The 27,903-nt window shown below is 41.6% G+C and overlaps 2 protein-coding genes across 2 annotated transcripts; one reads left to right on the forward strand and one right to left on the reverse strand.

Moving 5' to 3' along the window:
- The first annotated feature begins 141 nt into the window (after positions 1 to 141).
- On the forward strand, positions 142 to 20,519 carry LOC131105892 (serine/threonine-protein kinase 4-like). Its single transcript, XM_058054380.1, has 11 exons — positions 142 to 832; positions 3,881 to 3,961; positions 4,067 to 4,195; positions 5,478 to 5,592; positions 5,735 to 5,899; positions 5,961 to 6,128; positions 6,273 to 6,410; positions 7,368 to 7,499; positions 7,578 to 7,788; positions 12,462 to 12,613; positions 18,780 to 20,519. The coding sequence occupies exons 1-11, from the start codon at positions 789 to 791 to the stop codon at positions 18,936 to 18,938; spliced, it is 1,494 nt and encodes a 497-aa protein (XP_057910363.1). The 5' UTR covers positions 142 to 788; the 3' UTR covers positions 18,939 to 20,519.
- On the reverse strand, positions 19,877 to 27,298 carry si:dkey-43k4.5 (potassium voltage-gated channel subfamily S member 1). Its single transcript, XM_058054384.1, has 10 exons — positions 27,138 to 27,298; positions 25,474 to 25,650; positions 25,272 to 25,405; positions 25,006 to 25,170; positions 24,768 to 24,939; positions 23,894 to 23,977; positions 23,662 to 23,823; positions 23,514 to 23,597; positions 21,041 to 21,133; positions 19,877 to 20,952 (listed from the first exon to the last, which is right to left on the reverse strand). Exons 2-10 carry the CDS (start codon positions 25,642 to 25,644, stop codon positions 20,572 to 20,574), a joined length of 1,446 nt encoding a protein of 481 aa, XP_057910367.1. The 5' UTR covers positions 25,645 to 25,650; positions 27,138 to 27,298; the 3' UTR covers positions 19,877 to 20,571.
- Between the last annotated feature and the right edge of the window lie 605 nt (positions 27,299 to 27,903).

Raw genomic sequence — 27,903 nt, forward strand, 5'->3', positions numbered from 1 at the left:
CAAACATGAGCTTCCTCATGAATATTTGATGGGTCTGTTTGAGGGAGAGGTACCTAAATGTCTTTCAGTGTCAGATATTACATATACTTACAGTGGCCTCCTTACAGTTGATAAACTGTTCAGTTTGCTTGTGTTTTGACATGTATTTGGTCATCATAATGACGTATTATTACATTATAGGTACTATGATTGGCTGGCGACCAGTCCAGCGTGTACCCTGCCTCTCACACAAAGTCAGCTGGGATGGGCTCCAGCATACCCCCGCGACCCCAGTGAGGCTAAGCCGAATATAAGATGGATAGGAGATACACGCACTGTACTGTATTATATATAAATATATCATATGCTAGCCTGGTTTCTGGCGCCCTCTGTCGTTCACATGCGTCTCTACAGGCTTTGTTTGGCCCTCCTTCCTGCATCTGGTCTCTTCCTGGTTCCTCCGAAGTGTCTCAGCACTGTTCAACAAGTCCGAGGTTGTCCCCACACTGTTGGAGCATGGACATGAGGGGAGGACCGTGTCCGAGACGGACATGCACCCTTGGAGCACCTCGTCTTAAGATATGAGGAGCACACTGGAGCCTTTTCACGACGAGCGGGCGACGCTGATGTATAACTAGCTGCTAGCCCCGTAGCACGCTAACAGCTAGCTTCCCAGCGGGTTAGCTGCTAGACCCCGAACTGACCAGCTGTTAGCCACTTTGCAGGAGGCTGCCTCGCGGTTGGCATCGGGACGAACGCGTCGAGTTTGTCTGGAGACTTTCGTTGAAGAAGTTGAGCTGACGACGAGCATGGAAAACAACGACAAAGTGCAGATGCGGAACCATCCTCGCAGGTAACACCGTCTACATGCCGTCATGTTCCGCCTCTGTCTTTCTTTGGGAAGAAGTTAGCAGGTAGTAATGGACATTCGATATGCCCCTGTCAGAGTACCTTAAAGAGTTTGGAATTGACCGTCTCTCAATTAAGTTTGATGGAAATTAGAATTAAATCTTAAATCATTTTCTATTACATTTACCAGCATTTATTTGGCTTTGTCGAGAATTTTTCATTAACAGGTTCATGTCGTTTGTTACTCTAAAAAATGTCACTTGCAGAGGCCCCAAAATTTTGAAAAAAAATAAAGAAATACAAGTATCACTCAATAAAACGTTATTGTCATAATACTGCTGTCATCCGCCGTGTAATTATCCAAGTATAATACGAATGGAATGAAGTTGTGATTTTCAAACGCCCCCTCCACCGAGATTTTGAACCGCTGCCATCTTGGCTGTGACGTCACGGCAACACAATTCAAACTGCAAAGCCAAAGCACGTGCCATTTTCACAATAATAATACAATACAGAGGTGCCTTGGTTAACGTCATTAATCCGTTCCAGAAAATCAGACCAAAAACAAAAGGCCAATTTGGCCATAGAAAATAATATAAATCCAACAAATCAGTTCAAAAAATGTTATTTTCATGACAATAATGCAGAAAATGGTGCAAAAATAATGACAATTAAATGGCCAACGAAGCATTTTTTTTACCTAAATTTGTTGGGGGAAAAAACACAAAATAAACACATTATTAACATTATAACATTGTAGAATATGTACCTTGTCGTTTAATATAGATTGTTCTCTAGGTGTCAGTAATGTTACACTGATGAAGAGTCCGACATGACATAATTGGGAAAAAAAGCTCTCCTCTAAGGCTATTCCATGTGGAAGTGGTACTTTTTGGGCTTCTTACTTTGTTCTTTGACTTTTCTACTTCCTTTGTTGACGTGTTGGCTTTGAAGCGGGTATTCTGTTCAGAGTGGTTTTCAATACAGATTGCAGTTTAAGAGACCAGCACAATGTTTACAATTTTACTGTTCTATTTGGGATCTCGCACACACAAACACACAAAAACTGTGACGAGCAGTGGTTGTCACAAAATTCATGTGGGATATTTTTAGCTTTTTCTTCTTTATAAAGCATCTATTTTTGTCTCTTGACAAAATCCTTATCATGACAGTTTGAGGTCGGAATGCAGTCTGCACTGATATTTCCTGAACCAGCCATCATGCGTTTTCTATAAAACCGGTCATCAGGGGTAAGCTGGAGCCTATTCCAGCTGGGTTTTGGTGAGAGGTTTGGTACACCAGGACTGTTGCCAGCCAATTGCAGGGCATATACTGTACAGTCGTTCCTCGTTTACTGTGATTAGTTGTTTCCAGACTCGACCGCTGTATATTGGATATTAACTCATTCTATTAACTAATTAATTCTATCAAGACACACAGAATAATGACTGTATAAACATGGAACCTACCAAAAGAGATATTAAACTCCTGTCTTTGATCATGAAAAAGGTATTTCTTTTCTCCCTCTTCCATTCTTTAGTAATCAGCAGTAGAATGTAGACAAGTTTTAGGAAAATATCAGTTTCCTACTAAAAAAGGGATAAAAACATTTCAACCATAACTTTCACTTTGACACAATTTTTTTTTGCTTTTGTGACAGCGGAAATATCTAAACAACTATACCAACATAAACACAAAAATAAGTTGCTTACATCAAAATAAGAATTGAATTACAAATATAACACCAATACATTTTTTACAGTTTTCCCATTTGGAACTGAACTATGTTTTTGCAGGTGTTAAAATATGAAATAAAAAACGGAATATTTTTGTTAGGGCATTGAAAACCTGTTTCAATACAGACAGCCGTCACAAACTAGCGAGCCAACTAGTTAGACTCTTCAGTTTACTTATTCTAAACTTCAGAAAGTTTTTCAAACAGAGTGGGGAGAAGGACAAAGAAGCCAAAACTTACCAATTCCACACTGAATGAGAGGAGAACCTTTTTTTCCACTCTGCCCTGCTACCTCAGCAGCTTGTTTCCATGCAGTGTGAAAGCTACGTAATCTAATCTAATGTCTCACAACATTGCTGATGCCTCGTGACTAGAATACTACATATAACTTGTATAGCGAGGGACGACTGTACAATCATAGAAAAATGATTAGACCACCGTTGTTTCTTCAGTTTATTGATACATTTGAATGCCTGGTACAACTAAAGGTACATTTGTTTGGACAAACATAATGATGACAACAAAAATACCCCATAAGAGTTAATTTGAAGAGCTGATATCTAGCAACTTCAAGTATGAACAAGTTTGTACATGAACAACTATAGCATTGTACTGCCAAAATATTTTACTCTTGTAAGATATTTTTGTTGTCTCTGTTACATTTGGTAATGGTAATGGTTTTATTTCATTTGAACGTGCATCAGATTACAATTGAGTGCATCCCATAATCAGTTCACAGTTCCACATGTCCAAAAGGAGTAGGAAGAAGCAAAGCTTATTAAATCCTACCCCTACCCATCTGGTACTTTTACAATCAGTAACTGTTACATTTGTTCACTTCCTGCTTTCCATAATACAGTTTTTTTTTTAAATAATGCACCTCATACCGAAGTACGACTGAAGCATTTGTCCAAACAAAGGTACCTTTAGTTGTACCAGGCATTGAACTGAAGAAACAATGGCGGTCTAATCATTTTTTTCCGTGACTGTATATGAAAACAACAATACTCACATTCACGCCTATGGACAATTTCCACTACACAATTAACACAACATGCAAACTCTACACAGAGATACTCTAACCCTCCATCCCTGCCAACATGCAGCCATCATAATGATGCTAATCATAATGCTAACCCGTCAAAAGAACTTTGTTTTAAGTAATGTGAAATATTGCACAACATCATCAAATTCAGAGATGTACTATTCCAGAAAATCCTGCTCAAATCTGGAACTTGTACAATTATAAGATTTGTTTAAGCATTATTACTATTGTTGTCTGTGGCGTATTCTTATGTGTGTGTGTGTGTGTTGCAGACAGCTGAAGAAACTGAGTGAGGACAGCCTCACCAAGCAGCCGGAGGAAGTGTTTGACATCCTGGAGAAGCTGGGCGAAGGGTGAGTCAGCCATGTTTCTCTCTTTTCTCTGCCTCTCTCTGTTTTCTCTCTGTCAATCCACTTCACTTCCTTTTTTCTCAACTTCCTGTTTGCTGCGCCCTGCAGGTCATACGGCTGTGTGTTCAAGGCACATTACAAGCAGACAGGCGAGATTGTGGCCATCAAACAAGTCCCCGTGGAGTCTGACCTGCAGGAGATCATCAAGGAGATCTCCATCATGCAGCAGTGCAACAGGTTGATGACATTTGCAAGTAGTGATTGTAGCTAGCAGTTAATAGTTAGTAATCACGCAGCAGCAGTTTGGGGAAAATTACAGTCAAACCTCAATTTCTGTATGGTTTGGTTTTTGACCACATAAATAGTAAATAACAATAGGCTGTGTGTGTATGAGTTTATATTATGTCTTTTTGATTTTTCATATGGCTTATTGTTTGTTATGTCTACTATCATTTGGTAACTGAAGTGAAAGGGTGACTATAAGGGCCTTATTTTATGTTTATATTTTATATTTATTTATTTATATTTATTTATTTATATTTATTTATATTTATTTATATTTATTTATATTTATTTATATTTATTTATATTTATTTATATTTATTTATATTTATTTATATTTATTTATATTTATTTATATTTATTTATATTTATTTATATTTATTTATATTTATTTATATTTATTTATATTTATTTATATTTATTTATATTTATTTATATTTATTTATATTTATTTATATTTTAATGATGTTAAAGATCCTATTTAGTAGGCCGTAAACAGCTTTGCTATGGTCTTACTAAGAAACTATTCAAATTGTAAAGAAAGCCTCCTACTTTGCAGAACCAATTAACCTTGATAAGTGAGGAGAGCTAGGAGACCAGGGTTCAATTCCACCCTCGGCCATCTCTGTGTGGAGTTTGCATGTTCTCCCCGTGCATGCGTGGGTTTTCTCCGGGTACTCCGGTTTCCTCCCACATTCCAAAAACATGCTAGGTTAATTGCAGACTCCAAATTGTCCATAGGTATGAATGTGAGTGTGAATGGTTGTTTGTCTGTATGTGCCTTGTGATTGGCTGGCGACCAGTCCAGGGTGTACCCTGCCTCTCGCCCGAAGACAGCTGGGATAGGCTCCAGGACCCCCCCGGACCCTTGTGAGGATAAGCAATAGAAAATGAATGAATGAATGAGTTCTCCTCCTATTTTGTGTGGAAGTGGTAACTTTTTGGCTTCTTATTTTGTCTTTCCCCACCCTCGGCCATTTCTGTGTGGAGTTTGCATGTTCTCCACGTGCATGCGTGGGTTTTCTCCGGGTACTCCGGTTTCCTCCCACATTCCAAAAACATGCTAGGTTAATTGGCCACTCTAAATTGTCCATAGGTATGAATGTGAATGTGAATGGTTGTTTGTCTTTATGTGCCCTGTGATTGGCTGGCCACCAGTCCAGGGTGTACCCCGCCTCTTTTTTTTTTAGTGATATAAGACAACAACTGGATGTTCTTCATGTGTTTGTGTGTGCAGCCCACATGTGGTGCGCTACTATGGCAGTTACTTCAAAAACAGCGACCTGTGGATCGTCATGGAATACTGCGGGGCCGGATCCGTGTCCGATATCATCCGAATACGCAGCAAGCCGGTAATCCTCGCCAACACTCAATGACTCCTTAGATTGCATCGCGGAGGAAGCACTTTGAAGTAGTTAAAACTTGCACAACACGGACCTAAAAGAATTGTGAAATGTTCCTTCTTATCATTTCTTCTTCTTTACACGTGTGCAGCTCACAGAGGAGGAGATCGCCACCATCCTGCAGTCGACTCTGAAAGGTCTGGAATACCTTCACTTCATGAGAAAAATCCACAGAGATATAAAGGCGGGAAACATCCTGCTCAACACAGAGGGTCAGGCCAAGCTGGCCGACTTTGGCGTCGCCGGTCAGCTGACAGTAAGTCCGCGTCCACCACGGCATGTCCGTCAGCATGAGCATCACTCACTCTTCTTTTCAGGACACCATGGCCAAGAGAAACACTGTGATCGGCACGCCTTTCTGGATGGCTCCGGAGGTTATCCAGGAGATCGGCTACAATTGCGTGGCGGACATCTGGTCTCTGGGAATAACAGCCATCGAGATGGCTGAGGGGAAGCCGCCCTACGCCGATATCCACCCCATGAGGGTGAGGCCATGCCCCCTGCCACCATGTGAATAATGTCTTTATGCATCACCACATATCATAGCAATACCCAGCACCACATAACAGCATTGATTGAGACAACATTACGGAATCACAGTACTCACACCATGGAATATCCTCTTCCAGGCTATCTTCATGATCCCTACAAACCCTCCCCCAACATTCCGGAACCATGATCTGTGGTCACCGCAATTCCAGGATTTTGTTACTCAGTGTTTGGTGAAGAACCCGGAGAGCAGGGCCACCGCCACCCAGCTGCTGCAGGTAGCCGCACGCTAACTACACAGAATTTGATGCCCAAATGTCGTCATAGTGGAATAAAGGTGTTTTTGTTGTCACACTCACATTCATACCTATGGACAATTTGGAGTTGCTAATTAACCTAGCATGTTTTTGGAATGTGGGAGGAAACCGGAGTACCTGGAGAAAACCCACGCATGCACGGGGAGAACATGCAAACTCCACACAGAGATGACCGAGGGTGGGGAAAGACAAAATAAGAAGCCAAAAAGTTACCACTTCCACACAAAATAGGAGAACTCATTCATTCATTTTCTATTGCTTATCCTCACAAGGGTCATGGGGGGTCCTGGAGCCTATCCCAGCTGTCTTCGGGCGAGAGGCGGGGTGCACCCTGGACTGGTGGCCAGCCAATCACATATAGACAAACAACCATTCACACTCACATTCATACCGATGGACAATTTGGAGTCGCCAATTAACCTAGCATGTTTTTGGAATGTGGGAGGAAACCGGAGTACCCGGAGAAAACCCACGCATGCACGGGGAGAACATGCAAACTCCACACAGAGATGGCCGAGGGTGGGATTGTTTGGTTGTGTTTTAAGTCATTAAAATAGGGGAATATAAAGTGTTCAAGCCAAAATCAGTATGCGGATCAAAAGATCCGCTGTGGAGAAATCAGGAAAAAGACGAAACAAAGAAATGGCAAGATACTGCAACTACGACATATTATCATCAGTGTACTTGTTAATACATGATCACAGCATGGATATCAAGCCATTCAACGTTGTAAGAGTTTTTTTTAGAGGGCTTCATAGACAAAGTAGGTGTGTCCCAATGATGTGCATTGTTAGCTAGCTCATCAACTCGTTTTCTTGTGTTGTAATATAATGGTTTTTGTTTAAGAAAGAAACCGTTAACTTTACTGGACTTCAAACTATGGAAATGACAGAATTATTTTGTTTTCCGTGCTCTCAGCATCGCTTTATCAAGTCGGCCAAGCCCAGCACCATCCTCAGACCACTCATCGCCGACGCCATGGAGATTAAACTGAAGCGACAGGAAGAGGCCGAGCACAGAGAACAGGATGCCGATGATGACGACAATTCGGTAATGTCCTTACTATACGGCGCACACACAATGTTGTTGTTGATATGGCAGGATGACAATAAGAGCTCTGTGTTTCAGGAAGAGGATGAAGTCGACCAGGGGACCATGGTGAGGGCGGGGCCGGGCAACTCAGGAACCATCCGCGCGGCCGGCTCGCTGACGTGTTCGCCTGGCGGGACATCGGGCACCATGATCGAACACGACGACTCTGGAACCATGCAGTCACAGCTCGGCACCATGGTCATCAACTCCGATGACGAGGAGGAAGAAGAGGACGGCACCATGAAAAGTAAGAATGGTTTACATGGGAGAATTGTTTGGAAACGCACAATCTGGATCAGACTTGGTTTGACTTTACACACGGATTTTTGGAGGACAGATACATGATTGCGAAATGTACTGTAAAAATGACTATGGCAGGGTTTTCCAAAGTGCGGCCAGGGGCCCATTTCCGGCACGTGGCTGTTTCATTTTAATTAGCCCATCATATTTTAAAATACAATTTAACCAGAAAACAACAGCAAAAACTGAAAAATTTGCTGTAATTTTACAAGAATACAGTCAAAATAATAAACGAAAAAAGTACATCGGAACATCAGAAATAAAAAATTTAATATTATGAGGAATATTAGAAAAGGAGACATTTAAAGACAATTTTAAATCACAATATTATGAAAATAAAACTGAGAATAAAGTTGACTTCGAGTGAGAGGCGGGGTACACCCTGGACTGGTGGCCAGCCAATCACAGGGCACATATAGACAAACAACAATTCACACTCACATTCATACCTATGGACAATTTGGAGTCGCTAATTAGCCTAGCATGTTTTTGGAATGTGGGAGGAAACCGGAGTACCCGGAAAAAAACCCACGCATGCACGGGGAGAACATGCAAACTCCACACAGAGACGGCTGAGGGTGGAATCGAACTTGGGTCTCCTAGCTGTGTGGCCTACCCGCTAACCACTAAATTGTAAATAATTTATGTAAAGTTTGTTTGGGAAAACAGCTATATTATCAGAAAGTTTACAAATGTGGAAAACAAAAATATCAGCAGCAAAAATAAAAAAAATAGCAGTAATCTAACGATAATAATCGAGTGAAAAAAATCTGTAATTTTACTTGTGTATACACTATATACTACTATACATACTATATACTGTTTGATGATTATGGCATACAGTACCCATAGGGGGTACGTGAATAAAAATGAAAAACAGATAGCGCCCAATTCTCAAAATTACAAAGTGCGCCTGAACGCCTTAGTGCTACAGGAAGGAGGCGGAGCCATCCATTCAAATTAAATGGATTGAAAGGGAAGGATGCCAACATCAGGGTGGAATAAAAAATATGTAGGATGATAATTGATCTATTTATTAGCGCTCATGTCAAACTTTATACAAATGTCACCATGCAAAATACACATTTTTCACGCACAATTACTATAAAATAAATGAACCCATGTATTATCGGCAATATTTCAAGTTAATTCAGTTAATAAGGTTTATCAATTTTAAGTGAGCAGGAGTATGTGACTGTAAAAGGTTTGGGAACCACTGGTGTAGATCCAGTTAGCTTTCTAACCACAGGAGGGCGCAGTAAGCTCTTTAATGCTTGGACAGTACTCCGTTTTATTGGGAAGATACATTGTCTTTTTAAAAATTGTAAAGAAACGACTCAAATAACTTGTTAATGTCACTGAAAAATGAGAAAGGTTAAATTTTCATGACGTGTGAAAGACACAAACTCACTATTGAAGAGGTTTGGATGGATTTGATGCAACATTAAACGTAAAAAAAAACAGCGTTTGATAGCCTAATTTGCATACAATGCAATTCGTGTTCAGATCTGCCTCAATTTGTTACATTTTGAAACCTGATTCTGATATTATTTACGTTGGCCTCAGCAGTGGGCTGTACTCTGTGATGACAAAGCAAAAAGGAAGGAAAAAAATAAAGACAAGAGTATCCGATAGACAGCACCACGCAAAATACTGCGACATAACAAATGTAAAAATACATTAGAGACACTCAGAGTCTGACGTCAGACTATTCCGTTAGTATCGAACTCAAGCACATTTTGTCGTTAAAATTACATTACTTCTCTTTCCTCTCCTCTGTGTGTGTGTGTGTGTGTGTGTGTGTGTGTGTGTGTGTGTGTGTGTGTGTGTGTGTGTGTGAGCTAATGACGACAGTGGTCCCCGGGATCCAAATGAGCTATTAGATCAGATATCGATCATCCCTAATGCTTGTGAATAATGAAGAGGCTTTTTATTTCCAAATGATTCTCCCACAAATGTAATGCTACACATTCCATCGGGCGCATCTGCATGTTGGAAAGCAAAGCGTTTGCCCACGGATTCTCCTTTGTCCACCATGTGGTCACTTTTGTCACGAAGTAGACGTACTTTAAACACACACACACATCGTAACAGCAACTCCATTCTTGGTCTGCTTCTTAACACACCTCATTTGCACATGCTCAGCAAGAGAATACTTTGTAGTTACATCTAGTGAGTACAGTTGTCCTTGTTTATAGTGGTTCGTTGGTTCTGCAACTGCCATGAAATGAATTTCCGCAAATTAGGACTCAATGTTAATAAATTTAATATTTTTGTAGTTTTTTTTTGTAGACATGAAATAACACCCTCGGCCATCTCTGTGTGGAGTTTGCATGTTCTCCCCATGCATGCGTGGGTTTTCTCCGGGTACTCCCGTTTCGTCCCACATTCCAAAAACATGCTAGGTTAATTGGCAAATTGAGAAATCGAAGGAGGAATCATTGAGGAGAAACTGACTCCATGTCTGCTTTTTGTCCGTCAAACGTACTTTTATCGCTCGCATTGTTACTGAAAGCAACACCGACTCCTTCGCTTTCCACCTGTTCTAGCTCCACCTTTCTTTATTTCACATCCAAGCCAAGTATGACACGCTGGAAGATGAACATGCTGATAGATAAACATGAACAGGTGGTCGGAATTATGCCTTATTCATTCATTTCCTATGCAGCTTAATCCTATTTGGGTCACGGGAGAATGCTGGAGCCTATCCCTGCTGACTGGCACACCCCGAACTGGTCGCATATGCCTTAAGTTAACACCTAAAATAGACTAATAAAACATGAAATACAATAATTAAATAGAAATAGTAATACGGTGAAAGCTTGGTTAGCATCATGAAGCCGTTCCAGAAGGTCGCACTCTAACCAAAATGTACTCTAACCAAGGGGTTCTCAAATGGTCCCAACTTGGGAACACTTTTTCCAATGTTTGTTATTTATTGAAATCATTTTTCTTTTTATTGTTTACACATTAGGCGGCACGGAAGAGTGGTTAGCGTGCAGACCTCACAGCTAAGAGACCAGGGTTCAATTCCACCCTCGGCCATCTCTGTGTGGAGTTTGCATGTTCTCCCCGTGCATGCATGGGTTTTCTCCGGGTACTCCGGTTTTCTCCCACATTCCAAAAACATGCTAAGTTAATTGGCCACTCCAAATTGTCCATAGGTCTGAATGTGAGTGTGAATGGTTGTTTGTCTATATGTGCCCTGTGATTGGCTGGCGACCAGTCCAGCGTGTACCCCGCCTCTCGCCCAAAGACAGCTGGGATAGGCTCGAGCACCCCCGCCACACTTGCGAGGAAAAAGCGATAGAAAATGAATGAATGAAATAACACCCCTCTATCTTTATACTCCTATTATTACTGCACTGCATGAACTTGAGACGGCTACTGGGTAGCGAGTTAGCGAGCTAATCAGTTAGCCTCAAATTTATTAATTCTAAACTAACTTAAATGGGAACTGCACTTTTTTTGCCTATCATTCACAATCCTTATTTGAAACATGAACACATATTTATTTCCGTTTTTTGTGCATTCTAGTGTGAGAAAACGAGTTAATATGAGCTAGCTAACAGGTGTCATGGGAAATACCTATTTTGCAGTCAGAAAAAACTCAAAAGAACGCCAACAGTGTTTCCTTTACATAACTGACTTATACCAAGCTACAGCGATATTACTGTAGCATCCAACATTAAAAACTATTTTTACCTGGCGCAGTCACACAACACCTCGCTAACCGCTAGTCTCAGCATCATTCACAGACGGAAGAGTGGATGCCTAGCTCTCTATTTCGCTACAAAGATACAACAAGATGGTCATTTGCGGTCCCCATTTTTTACCTGAGGACTGGAGCACACGTCTTGTGCTGGAAGACACAGCCATCCCAAGGAGAGCGGACATCATAAGTGTTGTCGCTGTATCTATGTTGCTGTTGCTGACAAAACTAGCATGTGTATGTGGTTGGAAAAGAAGTTTCGGAAATGTATTCATTCATTCATTTTCTACCGCTTATCCTCGCGGGGGTGCTGGAGCCTATCCCAGCTGTCTTCGGGCGAGAGGCGGGGTACACCCTGGACTGGTGGCCAATCAATCACAGGGCACATATAGACAAACAACCATTCACACTCACATTCATACCTATGGACAATTTGGAGTCGCTAATTAACCTAGCATGTTTTTGGAATATGGGAGGAAACCCGGAGAAAACTCGTGCATGCGTGGGTTTTCCGGGAGAACATGCAAACTCCACACAGAGATGGCCGAGGGTAGAATTGAACCCTGGTCTCCTAGCTGTGAGGTCTGCGCTCTAACCACTTGTCCGCCGTGCCGCCTAATGTTTCATATAAAATAAAATAAAAAGAAAAAAAGAAGCCAAAAACTTACCACTTCCACATGGAATGGAAGGAGAATTTTTTTCCCCTTCATCATGTTGAACCTGCCATGCCTGATTTCTTTGCTTCATTCAGTTTTAAGGTAATGTACTGTAAGGTAATGTCTCAATGTTTTGTGACATGTCAGATTTAATCAGATTTATCGAAAGCCTTAATGTAAGTATATAAGTAAGTAGAACACGTCGTACTTATAGCAGCCACAGCGTTTGACACAAACATTTGTGCTTTGCAGGAAGGGATGAGAGCACGCAGCCCACCAAGCCGTCCTTCTTGGAATACTTTGAGCAGAAGGAGAAGGAGGCTCACAGTCAGAATGGAGAAGGAAGAGGAGGAGATCACCCTGCAGACTACCGCAAAATGCCCACTGAAGGAGATCTGGAAGTGGTGAGTTGAACATTGAAAGCTGCTTTCTTTCCCAGAGACCTTTCAATCAGGACCATGAGCTGCTGCTGCCATTAAATATTTAAAATGTAACCTTTTCAACATCTAAGGTGGTTCCTCCTGGCAGGACACCACTGCTGGAGAGTCTGGTCCCGCTCTCTGTCAAAGCCTCAACATGTCAGCCGACAGCAACTAGCGAGCTTTACCTCCAAACCACATATATCATCTTTTTTCTTCTTTCTTTGATCTAAACTATCACTTACTTTACTTGTATGCACACCATTTATTCTAGCTTGTTGGGTGGTCTCACAAAGTTTTCCAACCAATCCAAGTCCAAACCTTTTCCAGCGAGGGCTTCATAGTGAAAAATGAAAGGATGGAAGGGCCACTTGGATGTTTTGTATTAATAAAAAGTGCATCTTAGCTTATGTTATAGCTTATATTATAACTATAATAATTCATTAATTTTCTACCGCTTATCCTCACGAGGGTTGCGGGGGTGCTGGAGCCTATCCCAGCTGTCTTTGGGCGAGAGGCGGGGTACACCCCGGACTGGTCGCCAGCCAGTTTTTGGAATGTGGGAGGAAAACCCGAGTACCCGGAGAAAACCCACACATGCACGGGGAGAACATGCAAACTCCACACAGAGATAGCCGAGGGTGGGGAAAGACAAAATAAGAAGCCAAATAGTGACCACTTCCACACAAAATAGGAGGAGAACTCATTCATTCATTCATTTTCTATTGCTTATCCTCACGAGGGTTGCGGGCATGCTGGAGCCTATCCCAGCTGTCTTCGGGCGAGAGGCGGGGTACACCCTGGACTGGTGGCCAGCCAATCACAGGGCACATATAGACAAACAACCATTCGCACTCACATTAATACCTATGGACAATTTGGAGTTGCTAATTAACCTAGCATGTTTTTGGAATCAGGGAGGAAACCGGAGTACCCGGAGAAAACCCACACATTCATGCAAACTCCACACAGAGATGGCCGAGGGTGGGTAAAGACAAAATAAGAAGCCAAAAAGTTACCACTTCCACACAAAATAGGAGGAGAACTCATTCATTTTCTATTGCTTATCCTCACGAGGGTCGCAGGGGTGCTGGAGCCTATCCCAGCTGTTTTCGTGCGAGAGGCGGGTACACTCTGGACTGGTCGCCAGCCAATCACAGGGCACATATAGACAATCATTCACACTCACATTCATACCTATGGACAATTTGGAGTCGCCATTTAACCTAGCATGTTTTTGGAATGTGGGAGGAAACCGGAGTACCCGGAGAAAAAAAAAACTCCACACAGAGATGGCCGCGGCTGGAATTGAACTCAGGTCTCCTAGCTGTGAGGCATGTGCGCTAACCACTGTAGACCCCAGGCTGCACTTTGGACACCTGCTTCTGCTTCTAAACCGTTCATAGATAAATATTAATACTTTACTTGAAGTAAATAAATCATCAAATTCAGACCAATTACAAATTTGGATTATTTCTCAATGCACACCTGATGACTGTCAGGTCATACTAATGTGCCGCAGCACCAACGGGTGGGAATTGTGGATGGAGCAGATGGTCTAAGATGAGTGTAGGAGTCTCATGGACAGTTTACAATTGAATTCAAAACATGAGTAGATAAAAAGAAGACATTTGTGATGTCATGCGTCAGTCAAATACGCCTAGCTTCTCTACGTACCTCCCTGCCTGGGCTCTTGGGCGCCTCCGTGACAACACGCTGGAGGAAGCACTAAGCTACATTATTGATGAGCAGCAGATGTGGAACATCCAAAGCTTCCGTCTATTTCGGCTGCATCATTTGTGCGAGGCAACCAACTGTGACCGTTTGAGCGCGTGCACACTAGTTGCAATGATGATGAATGTAAACAAACACACAACCTAATGAAAGGGTGCACAAACTTTGATTTTTACAGTGTGCCAAAGAACAAGCAAGCTCTAAAATGGCTTGCATCATTCTTAATGATGACTGCTTCTTATCTTGTTACATGGATGCTTCTCAGTACAAAAAACAGCAACATTTATTATCTTCATTCAGGAAAGATTTCCTTCTATTCACTCACTTATTCTCATCACGATGATGATGTTGTTGTGTGTGTGTATGTGTGTGTACATTTGAGGAGAGCACTGAAGCGCGGCCATGCTAAATGTTTCATCTTTTTATTTACGTGTGAGTGCTGCTGCAGACTTTGTTTACTTTCCTACGGCCAACCAAGCTGCATGGACAAAAGGGATTGGGGCAGCTACAGGAAGCGTAAGGTGAAGAAAATGCTGTCGAGAACAGCTTTTGTTCTTCTGGGAAGACTATCAACAAGATTCCAGAGGTCAAAAGTCACTGATAGTCACTGTTTTCCCGCAACAAACTCCTCCAAGCATGTCTTTATGCATGTTGCTCTGTGCACTGGGGAAAGAAAAGAGTGTTCCCATAAAGTTGGAAGCATCCAATTGTCTAAAAAGCAGGAAGAATGAACATTCAGGGGCATTTAAAGACTCAAGTCCAACCTCTCATCCTTTTTGCATGCCTTAACACGGCATCCACTATAGAACAAGGATGTCCAAATTACAGTCGGGGGGCCATTTCCAGCCTGCAGCTGTTTTTTTTTTTTTGTTGGCGCGCTGCAAATTCTAAAAATATAATTTAACATGAAAATGACATGGCAGAAATTGGAAATCACATTAATTTCACAACACGAAAGTCAAATAATACAAGAAAAAAGTTGTAATACAAAATACAAATAAAAAAACAAAAATTTCACTAGCACAACATCATATTTTGAGGAAAAATAATGTCATGGTGGGATTTTTTTTTTTTTTTTAAAAAAAGCTCCAATATGAGAAAATAACATTGGGGCAAAGTTAGATGAGAATAAGGTCAACATTTGATTGGAATAAAGTCATCAATATTATCAGAACTAAACTGACAAGAAGAAAGTTGAAATACAGTGGTTGGAAAATTTGAAAAAAACTGCAGAAATAGATTTTTTTATATATATATTACGAAAAGGTCTACATTTTACACAAACGTAAAGTACTATTAGTAATAGTAGTATTAGTAATAGCTGCTAATTATGAGTAGTACATAATTTGAAATTATATGAGAAACAAAACACTTGCATAAAGTCAAAATATTATGGCAATAAATTATTATTATTATTATTATTATTACAAGAAGAAATATACCAAGATTATTAAAGAAGGAAGTTGAAATATTTGGAAAATGTAATAAAACAGCAATAATGGAAAACAAGTGAAGTTGATACCGCTTTTTCCTCATGGGGGTAGCGGGGGGTGCTGCCAGCCAATCACAGGGCACATATAGACAAACAACCATTCACACTTACATTCATACCTATGGACAATTTGGAGTCGCCGATTAACCTAGCATGTTTTTGGAATGTGGGAGGAAACCGGAGTACCCGGAGAAAACCCACGCATGCACGGGGAGAACATGCAAATTCCACACAGAGATAGCCGAGGGTGGAGAAATACAAAATAAGAAGACAAAAAGTTACCACTTCCACACAAATTAGGAGGAGAACTCATTCATTCATTTTCTATTGCTTATCCTCACAAGGGTTGCAGGCGGGCTGGAGCCTATCCCAGCTGTCTTCGGGCGAGAGGCGGGGTACACCTTGGACTGGTGGCCAGCCAATCACAGGGCACATATAGACAAACAACCATTCACACTCACATTCATACCTATGGACAATTTGGAGTCGCTAATTAACCTAGCATGTTTTTGGAATGTGGGAGGAAACCCAGAGAAAACCCTAAACATGCAAACCGAGGGTGGAATCGAACCCTGGTCCTCCTAGCTGTGAGGTCTGCGCGCTAACCACTTTACCGCCTTGCCGCCGAAGTTGATACAAATATAGATAAATAACTTTTGTATCCTTCCCCTAAACCATGATGTTGAACAATCTTTGCTCTCAGGTCATAGTTGTTTTGAGGCTTTTATTTAATTATTAGTATCAAAGGTATTCAAATCAATAAAACAAGGGTGCCCAAATTTTGGCACCTGCCTACTTTTGTTCAAATAATGATTGCGCACTTTTTGTAAATGCTGTAAAAGTGACAATAAGCATTACTTCTCTTTTTTTTAATTGTTTACTTTGTACAACGCGACTTATGGTTATGTCATATAGTCATTCAACAAGCCATCATAATGTATAACACATGTTATGGTATGTAACAGGGATTTGAAATACATACACATCATAGCATACATACAATCATATGACAAATGTTGGGCCAATAGGATCAGTCGAATTGGACCGAACAATAGCCATCACAGGAAGTACGCAGTCCAGGAAAAAAAGACAAGTACCTGCTATCATGCGAGTTTGTTTTCTTTTTTATATATATAATGTGCCTTATTTTGTCTGATTATATCTCGTATATTGTGTAATAGGAGCGGTGAGGTGACTATAGGGGTGTTATTTCATGTCTCCATAGCTCTAATAATGTTAAAAAAAATATTAATAAATCGTAAACAGGTTTTCTATGCCATAAATACAAAACTATTCCATTTATTAATATAAATTTTTTTGCAGAGGACAGGGATGACAGTTTTTTTCTTCAAATATATATAACTTCAAATATCAAAGTGCATCTTTTCATTTTTGACGATGGAAAAAAAAAGTTTGGACACCCCTGCACTAGAAGAAGTGTCAAATCAAATCACCAAGTCTCGGCTGCACGAGTGCGGTGTTACTTTATCCGGATTGATTGTGGCTCATAAATAGCTGCAGACAGAGTGCGTGCTGGGAAAAAGGGTCGGGGGGGGGGGGGTTGTTCCTCTGGGACACGCTGAAGGCATCGCCTCACTACAAGTAAAAAGATGAAACCTCCGCAAGCGTATTTTTAGCTAAAGTGTCCCGTTACACCCACAGCGCACCTCGCTCGGAAAGAATGGGAATGGAAATCAAGGTGTCCGATACGCTAACATAATCATCAGCACGGTGGTGACGTGGTTTGCCATGTATGGGGTTGGACCTCTATGTGTGGAACTTGCATGTGCTCTTGTGTGGGTTCCAGTCCAAAAACACTCAATTGTCCGGTGACAACTCACCTATCACCTTGAACATGAAATTGGATGGATCAGTGTGTGTCTGGATAGAATAGTTGGGACACTATAGACCAGGGGTCTCAAACTCAATTTACCTGGGGGCCACTGGAGCTGGGGTCTGGGTGAGACTGAGCCGCATCAGGTTTAAAAAAAAAAAAACGCATTTATTAAAAACAGAAAAATGAATAAACTTTGCTTTGGTTCCGATTTTCTACAAGAAAAGCTCTGATAAAACATTCCACTGTTCTCAAATATCTTACTTTTTATTTTTCAACACAAAATAAGATGAAAAATAAATCAAGAATAAAGAAAATCAATCAATCAGTAATAAATAAATATATTAATAATAATAAAATGGCAAATAATAAAAACTTAAGAAACCACATATAGTTGGTGGGTAGACAAATTATTTTTTTCAAATTAAAATGAACAAAGCATTATTAGAGCCCTGTAGACATGACAAAACACGACTATAGTCACATTTATACTCTTTTTTTTATTTACAACATATTGCGCAACTGCAGGGTCTTGAGACACATGCTAACTCGCAAACTAGAGAGCTAGCGACTTAAACGGTAGCCTTCAAGTTATTTCCTTTAAACTTAAATAGCCAAAAACATACCACTTCCACACGGATAGGGAGGATAACTATTAACAGTTATTTAACCTTTAACATGAACATTAATCAAACGTAATAATTTTTTCTTTGTACATGATACCATACAGCATCCATATCAAACTTGCGCGGGCCGCACTAACATTAAACTTTCAGGGGCCTCAAACTAGTGTCCTGCGGGCCACATTTGGCCCCCGGGCCGCGTGTTTGAGACCCCTGCTATAGACAGATTCTGATCAACGAGTCATTACATTATATTTAGTGTATATATTACACAGAACCATAAACAACTTTATCTTTCTCCGTTCTTCGTTCTTTCAAGCACTGGGTCGTGCAAGGATGACGCATTCAAAGACATTGCGTGTTTGTGGGTGCTCAAGAAAAATCCAGGTTCCATTGTATCTGCTTGTCATTTCCACCGGGAGGGGCCGCGGTTGACTGCAAGCTGTCTGTCGTGTGTCACCACCGTAGGTCAGCTCGTGGTCGGTGGAGGAGCTCCGTCAGCGCCTGGCTTCATTGGACCCGCAGATGGAGCAAGAGATCGAGGAGATCCGCCAGCGGTACCAATCCAAGAGGAAACCCATCCTGGACGCCATCGAGGCCAAGAAGAGGCGGCAGCAGAACTTCTGAGAGGCGTCGTCGTCATCTGTCTGGACGGGTGAAGACTTCTGAACTTGTCAGTGCGACCCGGGACACGGAACGGGATCACGGTACGTAGGCGCCGCCATGTTGTCCCCCCCTCCGCCTCACCTCATGCACCAGAATGTAGCACCAGCTGTTCTTACTCATAGTTTTGATGACGACCACCATCTTGTGTGAGCTTTCCTCAAAGCTTTGGACCATCAGGTGGTCATTCCTCAGGGCATATGTGTATATTAGTTATAAGTTATGAAACGTGCAGCATGTTGGCATACTACTGCTTTCACACAACAGATAACCTGTAACTTAATAAGCGGATAAAGTCTTATAAAAGGGAAATAATACGGATCACTTGAAAGCATCATCACTTTCATAAGTACACTGTACTTAGTTCCTGTGTTTGACAGCGTAGCGCCATCCCAAAAACATTCATGTCCTTGCATATTTCCCTTCAATTATACAATCACGAAAAATAAATTTTTGACTTCTTCTGGCTTGCGTGTTCCCCCAACGCCCCCCCTCAAATGAAGCGGTCATTATGCTTTGTGGCTATTATGCCTACCCTCTCCGTAGGCTACGTAGCCAAGATGGCTACTATTGATGATGAAGTGTCCTTCACTGCACCCTCACCATTTCGAGTCTAGTGTGGACACTTACTAAAGCAGTGATTTTCAACCACTGTGCCGCGGCACACTAGTGTACTTTGAGAAACCGTCTTATCCAATATCACTTTTTATAATTAACATTTATTAATCATCATTTGCAAATATTATGTCAATAGCCATTATGTCAATAGTATACATGGACCCAAATATTCCAATTGCATTTGGTTTATTTGCTCAAACGGAAAGAATTGAACAGGGATGGAATATTCCTTTAACCAATCCGATTGAGGTATCTTGTACCCGCTCAAACGGAAAGTTGTCAGGGTGCGTTCTTCTTCTGCTACTGTGGAGTGTCTGTGGTGTAAAGACTGGCAGAGCAATGTAATATTGGTCCGTGTGGCAACACCTACCTTGTTCCTCCGATAGACTTATTGATGCACGTGTGAGGTCGTGGTGACATTTTGTAACATTTTTGGTTAGTGGTGTGCCACAAGATTTTTCCAATGTAAAAAAACGTGCCGTGGCTCAAAAAAGGTTGAAAAACACTGTACTAAAGAGCCGCCATTTTGAATAATGGCATTCTTGCTAAGTCCACAATGACGGTAAACTGTCAAAAATGTGCACACTCAGGAACTAAGTACACACTGTACGCTGTATACTTATCGAAGTGTACAGATGGAAGGATTGCATTTGAGACGCTGTCAAGTCAGAAACACTGGATTAACATGAGCGCCACAAATACGGACGCCACCGTGCACGAGCAATATGGCAACCTCGTGTTTGGAACTGGTAAACGTGAGCGAGGCGCGTTCTTGTCCGCCATTTTGACTGCTTTGATGCAAAGGGAAGTCCTTTCGAAAACTTGTGCTTTGCTGAGTTTGGTTGAAATGTTGCTGCCTTAAAACTGCTGCTGATGTTTGATGTCTTTTATTTGTGGAAAGAATAAACACAAATCTTGTTATTTTTATGCTTCTTCTTCGGTCGTTGTCACGCTGAGGTCTCATCAAATTAGCGTCTCGTCACAGCTGACGTGACTCTGCCTCCACGTAGCTGTAGTTGATCACACCACCGCCGTCATCCTCGTATTGTACATCATTATCATCCGACCCCGCCCCTTCCTGGCCCTCTTCGTCCCCGCAGCTTGGTGTCTTCCTGCGGCGGTGGCTGCTGTTGCCGTTGCGTACAGAAGCTTCCAGCGCCTTCTGGCGCCGATAGAAGTGCGAGAACTTATTGAAGATGATAGTGATGGGCAGCGCCACGACCAGGGTGCCGCCCAGAATGCAGCCGCTGGCTGCCAGCTTGCCCGGCACCGTCACGGGCACCACGTCCCCGTAGCCCACCGTGGTCATGGTCACCGTCCCCCACCACCAGCATGCCGGGATGGTGTCCAGGCCCACGTCCTGCACAGGGACACTCGCACGTCAACATGCAAACAGAGACGAGACAGCAGATGAGTGTGAAAGTAATCATGACACAAGGATACTTGACCTCCTCGTACTCGGCGGTGTAGGCCATTCCAGAAAAGACAGACACTCCCACGGCGAGATAGAGCAGCAGAATGCCCACCTCACGGTAACTGTGCTGCAAGATGGAGGACAGCTCGTCATGTGAAAAAAGGTAATGGTTTTATTTCATTTGAACATGCATCAGATTACAATTGAGTGCATCCCATAATCAGTTCACAGTTCCACATGTCCAAAAGGAGTAGGACGAAGCAAAGCTTATTAAATCCTACCCCTCCATTTGGTTATCAGTAACTGTTACATTTGTTCACTTCCTGCTTTCCATAATACAGTTTAAAAAAAAAAATGTTTTATGTTTTAATAATGTACCTCGTACCGAAGTACAAGGTGATATGAGCATCCAATGACATAATGGGTACCATAGTAAGTGTCAATATAGTGATATATATAGCACATCATGACTGGTTCAAGACTCTTCATCCTTGTATTTAGCAAACATCAACTGCTTGTATTGTTTCTTGAATTGGCTCATCGTTGTGCATTGTTTGATTTCCTTACTCAATCCATTCCATAGTTTGATTCCACATACTGAAATGCTATGGCTAGCATAACGTAGTCCTAGCATAGAAGTGTTTCAAATGTAGTTCTTCCCTGAGATCATATTTCTCCTCTCTTGTAGAGAAGTATTGGATGACATTTTTAGCTAATTGGTTATTTTTAGCCTTATGCATTATTTTAGCTGTTTGAAGATGAACTATATCAGCAAGTTGAAGTATTTGTGATTTTAGAAATAAGGAGTTAGTATGTTGGGCGGCACGGCGATCGAGTGGTTAGCGCACAGACCTCACAGCTAGGAGACCAGGGTTCAATTCCACCCTCAGCCGTTGGTGCTGCGGCACATTAGTATGACCTGACAGTCATCAGGTGAGCATTGAGAAATTATCCAAAATCGTAATTGGTCTGAATTTGATGATTTATTTACTTCAAATAAAGTATTAGTATTTATCTATGAACGGTTTAGAAGCAGAAGCAGGTGGCCAAAGTGCAGCCTGGGGTCTACAGTGGTTAGTGCACATGCCTCACAGCTAGGAGACCAGGGTTCAATTCCACCCTCAGCCATCTCTGTGTGGAGTTTGCATGTTCTCCCCGTGCATGCGTGGGTTTTCTCCGGGTACTCCGGTTTCCTCCCACATTCCAAAAACATGCTAGGTTAATTGGCGACTCCAAATTGTCCATAGGTATGAATGTGAGTGTGAATGGTTGTTTGTCTATATGTGCCCTGTGATTGGTCCAGTCGAGGGTCTACCCCGCCTCTCACCCGTAGACAGCTGGGATAGGCTCCAGCAGCCCCGTGACCCTTTTGAGGAAAAGCGGTAGAAACTTAATGAATTAGTATGTTCTCTGTAGGCGGCATTATGAATTATCCTTACTGACCTTTTTTGCAGTACATTTAGCGAGTAAAGATTGTTTTTATAGTTATTAGCCCATATTCCCACACAATAAGTAAGATATGGTAGAACCAGAGAGCAATAAAGAGTGTGGAGTGATTTCTGATTGAGAACAAATTTGCTTTGTTCAATACTGAAATATTTCTGTCCACCTTATGTTGTATATTTGTAATATTAAGATATGCCTTTATTCGTGCCTCAGAAATTTGTAATATGAGGTTTCCAGCTCATATTTTCATCTATTGTGATCCCCAGAAATTTATTTTCCTTCACCCTTTCAATGTCTACACCGTCTATTTGTATTTGCTGGTGTGTGTCCTTTCTGCTGTTACCAAACAGCATGATTTTAGTTTTACTTAGGTTCAAGGACAATCTATTATCATCAAACCATCTTTTTAATATGACCATTTCTTCTCTGACTTTTCTAATGATTTCGTCTGTACTCCCTCCGGAACAAAAAGCAGTGGTATCACCCGCAAATAATACCAGCTTTAAGTCTTTCATGACTTTTGAGATATCATTGATGTACAAGTTGAACAGTTTTGGTCCCAGTATTGACCCCTGGGGAACTCCGCACTTAATATATGAACTTGCAGATGTGTATTCTCCTAGCTCTATGTATTGCTTCCTGTTAGCTAAGTAGTTTTTGACCCTGTTCAGAACTAATCCTCTTATTCCGTACCTTTCTAATTTAGTTATTAGGATGTCATGATTGATTGTATCAAAGGCTTTTGTCAGATCCATGAATACTGCGGCTGCACACTTCCTCTGATCTATAGCGTTAGTGACTTCCTCCGTAATTTTCAGTGGCATGGAGGTAGAAATGTTATTGTCATATGCACATGCACACGGTCACCAACTGATTGATTGATGTGTGGTCTGTCGGATTCTTCAATCAGTGTCTCATCAGACAACGCGGAACATCTCACTGACGCCACAGTTTGTCCATGAAGACATTTAGAGGACAAGAGAGGATGGACTGACAGCCACTGGGATCTACATCCTCTATTTCTATGAGCAAAGGCATCAGCGAACATGCGATGGACTCACCCGGAGCGTGGCCCCCAGCGAGCGCAGTCCCGTGGAGTGTCGGGCCAACTTCAGCACCCTGAAGATCCTCATCAACCTGAAGACCTGGAGGACAAAAGCTTGTTGAAGAACCACGCTTCCTGGCAGTGGGTGCCTGATAAGGCTGGACCTGGATGATGCGTCCCAAGTCTCCGAGTTCTGACGGCGTTCCCAGCACCATGTCGCAGACCAGTGTGATGTAGACGGGAAGGATGGACGCCATGTCGATGATGTTGAGAGGATGCTGGAAGAACCTCTTCCTGTTTGGTGCCAGCAGGAGGCGCATTACCACCTGTGCGACATCACACCTCAGCTTACGACGTGCATACACACACACACACACACACACACACAGTAGTCACCTCAAAAGTGAACCAGCACATGCACAACACCTCCAGCGTGTGCATCGTGGGATCGTCCATCAGATTCCCCTCAGAGTCAATCATCTGCAACACAAGGAATTTTTTTTTGTTTGGACTGATGGAAATAGTCTGTTCCAGGGTCAAACTGTGGCCTTTATAGGTAAGTTTTAAGTGTAAAAACAAGTTAAGCACGTATTTTATCTGGGAATTGAACTCAGAAATAGAATTTTTTGTTTGGACTGATGGAAATAGTCTGTTCCAGGGTCAAACTGTGGCCTTTATAGGTAAGTTTTAAGTGTAAAAACAAGTTAAGCACGTATTTTATCTGGGAATCTAACTCAGAAATAGAATTTTTTTTGTTTGGACTGATGGAAATAGTCTATTCCAGGGTCAAACTGTGGCCTTTATAGGTACATTTTAAGTGTAAAAACAAGTTAAGCACATATTTTATCTGGGAATTGAACTCAGAAATAGACATTTTTTTTGTTTGGACTGATGGAAATAGTCTATTCCAGGGTCAAACTGTGGCCTTTATAGGTAAGTTTTAAGTGTAAAAACAAGTTAAGCACGTATTTTATCTGGGAATCGAACTCAGAAATAGAATTTTTTTTTGTTTGGACTGATGGAAATAGTCTATTCCAGGGTCAAACTGTGGCCTTTATAGGTACATTTTAAGTGTAAAAACAAGTTAAGCACGTATTTTATCTGGGAATTGAACTCAGAAATAGAATTTTTTTTTTGGACTGATGGAAATAGTCTATTCCAGGGTCAAACTGTGGCCTTTATAGGTAAGTTTTAAGTGTAAAAACAAGTTAAGCACGTATTTTTGGGAATTGAACTCAGAAATAGAACATGGAGCTAACTTGTGTCAGACCTGGTATTCAGGAATGCTGTTGATACACATAGTGGAGATGGAGGTGAGCACCACGCTGATGGAGAGCAGGCTGAAGAGCTTGCTCGGAATGGAGTATCCCGGGTTTTCCAGAGTGAGCCACAAACACTTGCGGATGTTCCCGCAGCGCACCTCCTGGAAGTGCTGCATGTCCCTGCGAGGAGGACGCGCCTGTCAACCACAGGGGCCTTCTCCTCCGCCCGACTCCACCCTACCTCACCTATTCAGGTCGGAAATCTCATCCGGTAGCGTGTCCAAGCTGCTGGCGTCACTGTCATCGTCCCAGCTGCGACGTTGACTGCTTTCCAGCTTGCGGTCATGGTAACGGAAGCTGCAGCAGCTGTCCAGGAAGAAGTCGCTGATTCCCCAGTACTCCAACTCCTGACTGCACACAAAATGCATTACTTCCATCACATTTGTAGTCCACTACTGTAGGAAATAATACTACTTCCTGTCTGTTTTAGAGGTGGTCAAAATGTGCGTCACCTGAAGGAGAAGATGCACAATTCCTCCATGATGTGAAGTTTTCCCGTCTGGTAGAAGTTGAGCACGTATGGGAACAATCCAGGATTCCTGTCAAAATAAAATTCTTTCTGATGCCCGTCGTAGTCATCACACACCTGCGGAGGAGAAGGGAAAAAGGTCACAAGTACCATCGACGTCACCGTGAAACACTCTCCCCACTGACCTGCAAGATGTCCTCTTCCGTGTCACATTCCAGAAGCTTTCCCAGTCTGGTGTCCGGGAAGTTCTTCAGCGCACTGCGGCAGACGCTCCGCCTCAGCCCACCTACGTTCACGTGCATGACACCTTCATCCGAGTCCCGCTGGGCCCGGAAGGGCAGACGCTCCGTCACCATGCTTCACTGGGAAATGCAAAGACCTATATGTCATCGACTTCGCCGACAGGAAGTGGTAAACAACACTGCAACCATCACACACAACACAGCTTTACAGACAGGAAGTAGTATTATTTACAAACACAAGGTAGTGTTCCTTATGAATAGGGGGTGTTGTTTCCAAACAGACAATAGTGTGTTTTACAAACATGAAGTAGTGTTCTTTTTTCCAAATTCTTACCGGTGCGGTTTCCAAACAGGAAGTAGCATTCTATCCTAATAGGAAATTGCATTCTTTACAAGCAGGACGTGTCCTATCTCAACGGGAAAAAAATAAACTAATCAGGAAGTAGCCAAAGCAACAAATTAGCATGATTTCCAAACAGGAAGTAGTATTCTCTCCAAACAAAATAGTGTTCTTAGTGTGGTTTGTCCAAACCACAAGTAGCCATCTTTCTAAATAGAAAAAGTCTTATTTCCCAACAGGAATTAGCGTTCTTTCCAAATGGGAAAAAGCAAAAGCAGGAAGTGGTGCGGTTTCTAAACAGGAAGTAGCATTCCATATTAATAGGAAATTGCATTCTTTACAAGCACGATGTGTCCTATCTCAACAGGAAAAAAATCAAGTAAAACTAAACAGGAAGTAGCCAAAACAACAAATTAGCATTATTTTTCAAACAGGAAGTAGTATTCTCTCCAAACAGGAAATACTGTTTTTAGGGTGGTTTGTCCAAACCACAAGTAGCCATCTTTCTAAATAGAAAAAGTGTTATTTCCCAACAGGAAGTAGCGTTCTTTCCAAATGGGAAAAAGCAAAAGCAGGAAGTGGTGCGGTTTCCAAACAGGAAGAAGCATTCTATATTAATAGGAAATTGCATTCTTTAGCAGGGCGTGTCCTATCTCAACGGGAAAAAAATAAACTAAAACTAAACAGGAAGTAGCCAAAGCAACAAATTATTTCCAAACAGGAAGTAGTATTCTCTCCAAACAGGAAATAGTGTTCTTAGTGTGGTTTGTCCAAACCACAAGTAGCCATCTTTCTAAATAGAAAAAGTGTTATTTCCCAAGAGGAAGTAGCGTTCTTTCCAAATGGGAAAAAGCAAAAGCAGGAAGTGGTGCGGTTTCCAAACATGAAATAGCAATATTAGCATTCTTTCACCACAGGAAGTAGCATTCTTTACAAACATAAATGATGTTGTTCCCAAATAGGAAGTAGAATTCTTTCTGAACAGGAAGTAGTGTTGTTTTGAAACCAGAGGTATGACAGGAAAATGAGTAGCTTCCATAACAACAAAGCATGGATTACGGGCTATTATGGTGGAAGGAGGAAGAATCTTGTTGATTGTCAACAACACAAACTCAAAAGTCACCTGACATAACTGCGGTCAAAGGTCGCTTCATGAAAAACTCCTATTTCCACTCGGTGACGTCACATCCACGTCATGACAAAGTTGTGACCGCACGTCGCGTGGCCAGCATCTAATGTCGTCATATCAATGAAGGACTTGACTCACCTTTTGGCGCCAATGCTCCACCACAGCATTATGTGACGTCACGGCCAGACCATTCGTCAAAGCTTTTATGTCCACGAACAGGAATTAATTGTCTTCGCGGGTCCAGCTGCGCGCCCTCGTCACGACCGTGCACGGCCGGCAGTCCGTGTGCGGCGTGGCTGAGTCTGTTCGGCTTTTTCCGTCAAACTCCGGAGGTGAGCCGAATCTCCGTGTGACCAAGCGAAACTCTTTTGTTAAATTTCAATCAAAGTTTAAATATTTTTAGCTACTATAATAATAGCATACTCGACACCAAGGCACATTTAATATAATGATGATTATTATTATGATCTTAGTAAATTATTATTAACATAATACTAATGAAAAATAATGACGACATAATCATCATCGTCATGACTTGAGGGTATAAAGCAAACAATTATCATCATCATCATTATTGTGACCACAGTACCACCTGCTGGTCGACAATATGGATGTCGTTTAAACTTTGACTTTTTGTATGGCACCCCTGGAACGGAAAGTTCTTCTGAGGTCAAAGGTTTGATTTGGTTTAATTGAATAATTATGGTCGATATTTTGTACTAAATATTTGATCATGTTGATTAGATTGCAAATCGTTTATGACAATGTGATGTTTTTATAATCAAAATAAAATTTTAAATTTTTACATTAAAAAATATGAACACATTTATTACATATTTATTAATATGTATAATATTAAATATATAATTGTGTATTATGCAGTATATTAATATGTATTGTTTAT

The sequence above is a fragment of the Doryrhamphus excisus genome, chromosome 18 (assembly GCF_030265055.1).
Source record: "Doryrhamphus excisus isolate RoL2022-K1 chromosome 18, RoL_Dexc_1.0, whole genome shotgun sequence".
Classification (NCBI taxonomy): Eukaryota; Metazoa; Chordata; class Actinopteri; order Syngnathiformes; family Syngnathidae; genus Doryrhamphus; species Doryrhamphus excisus.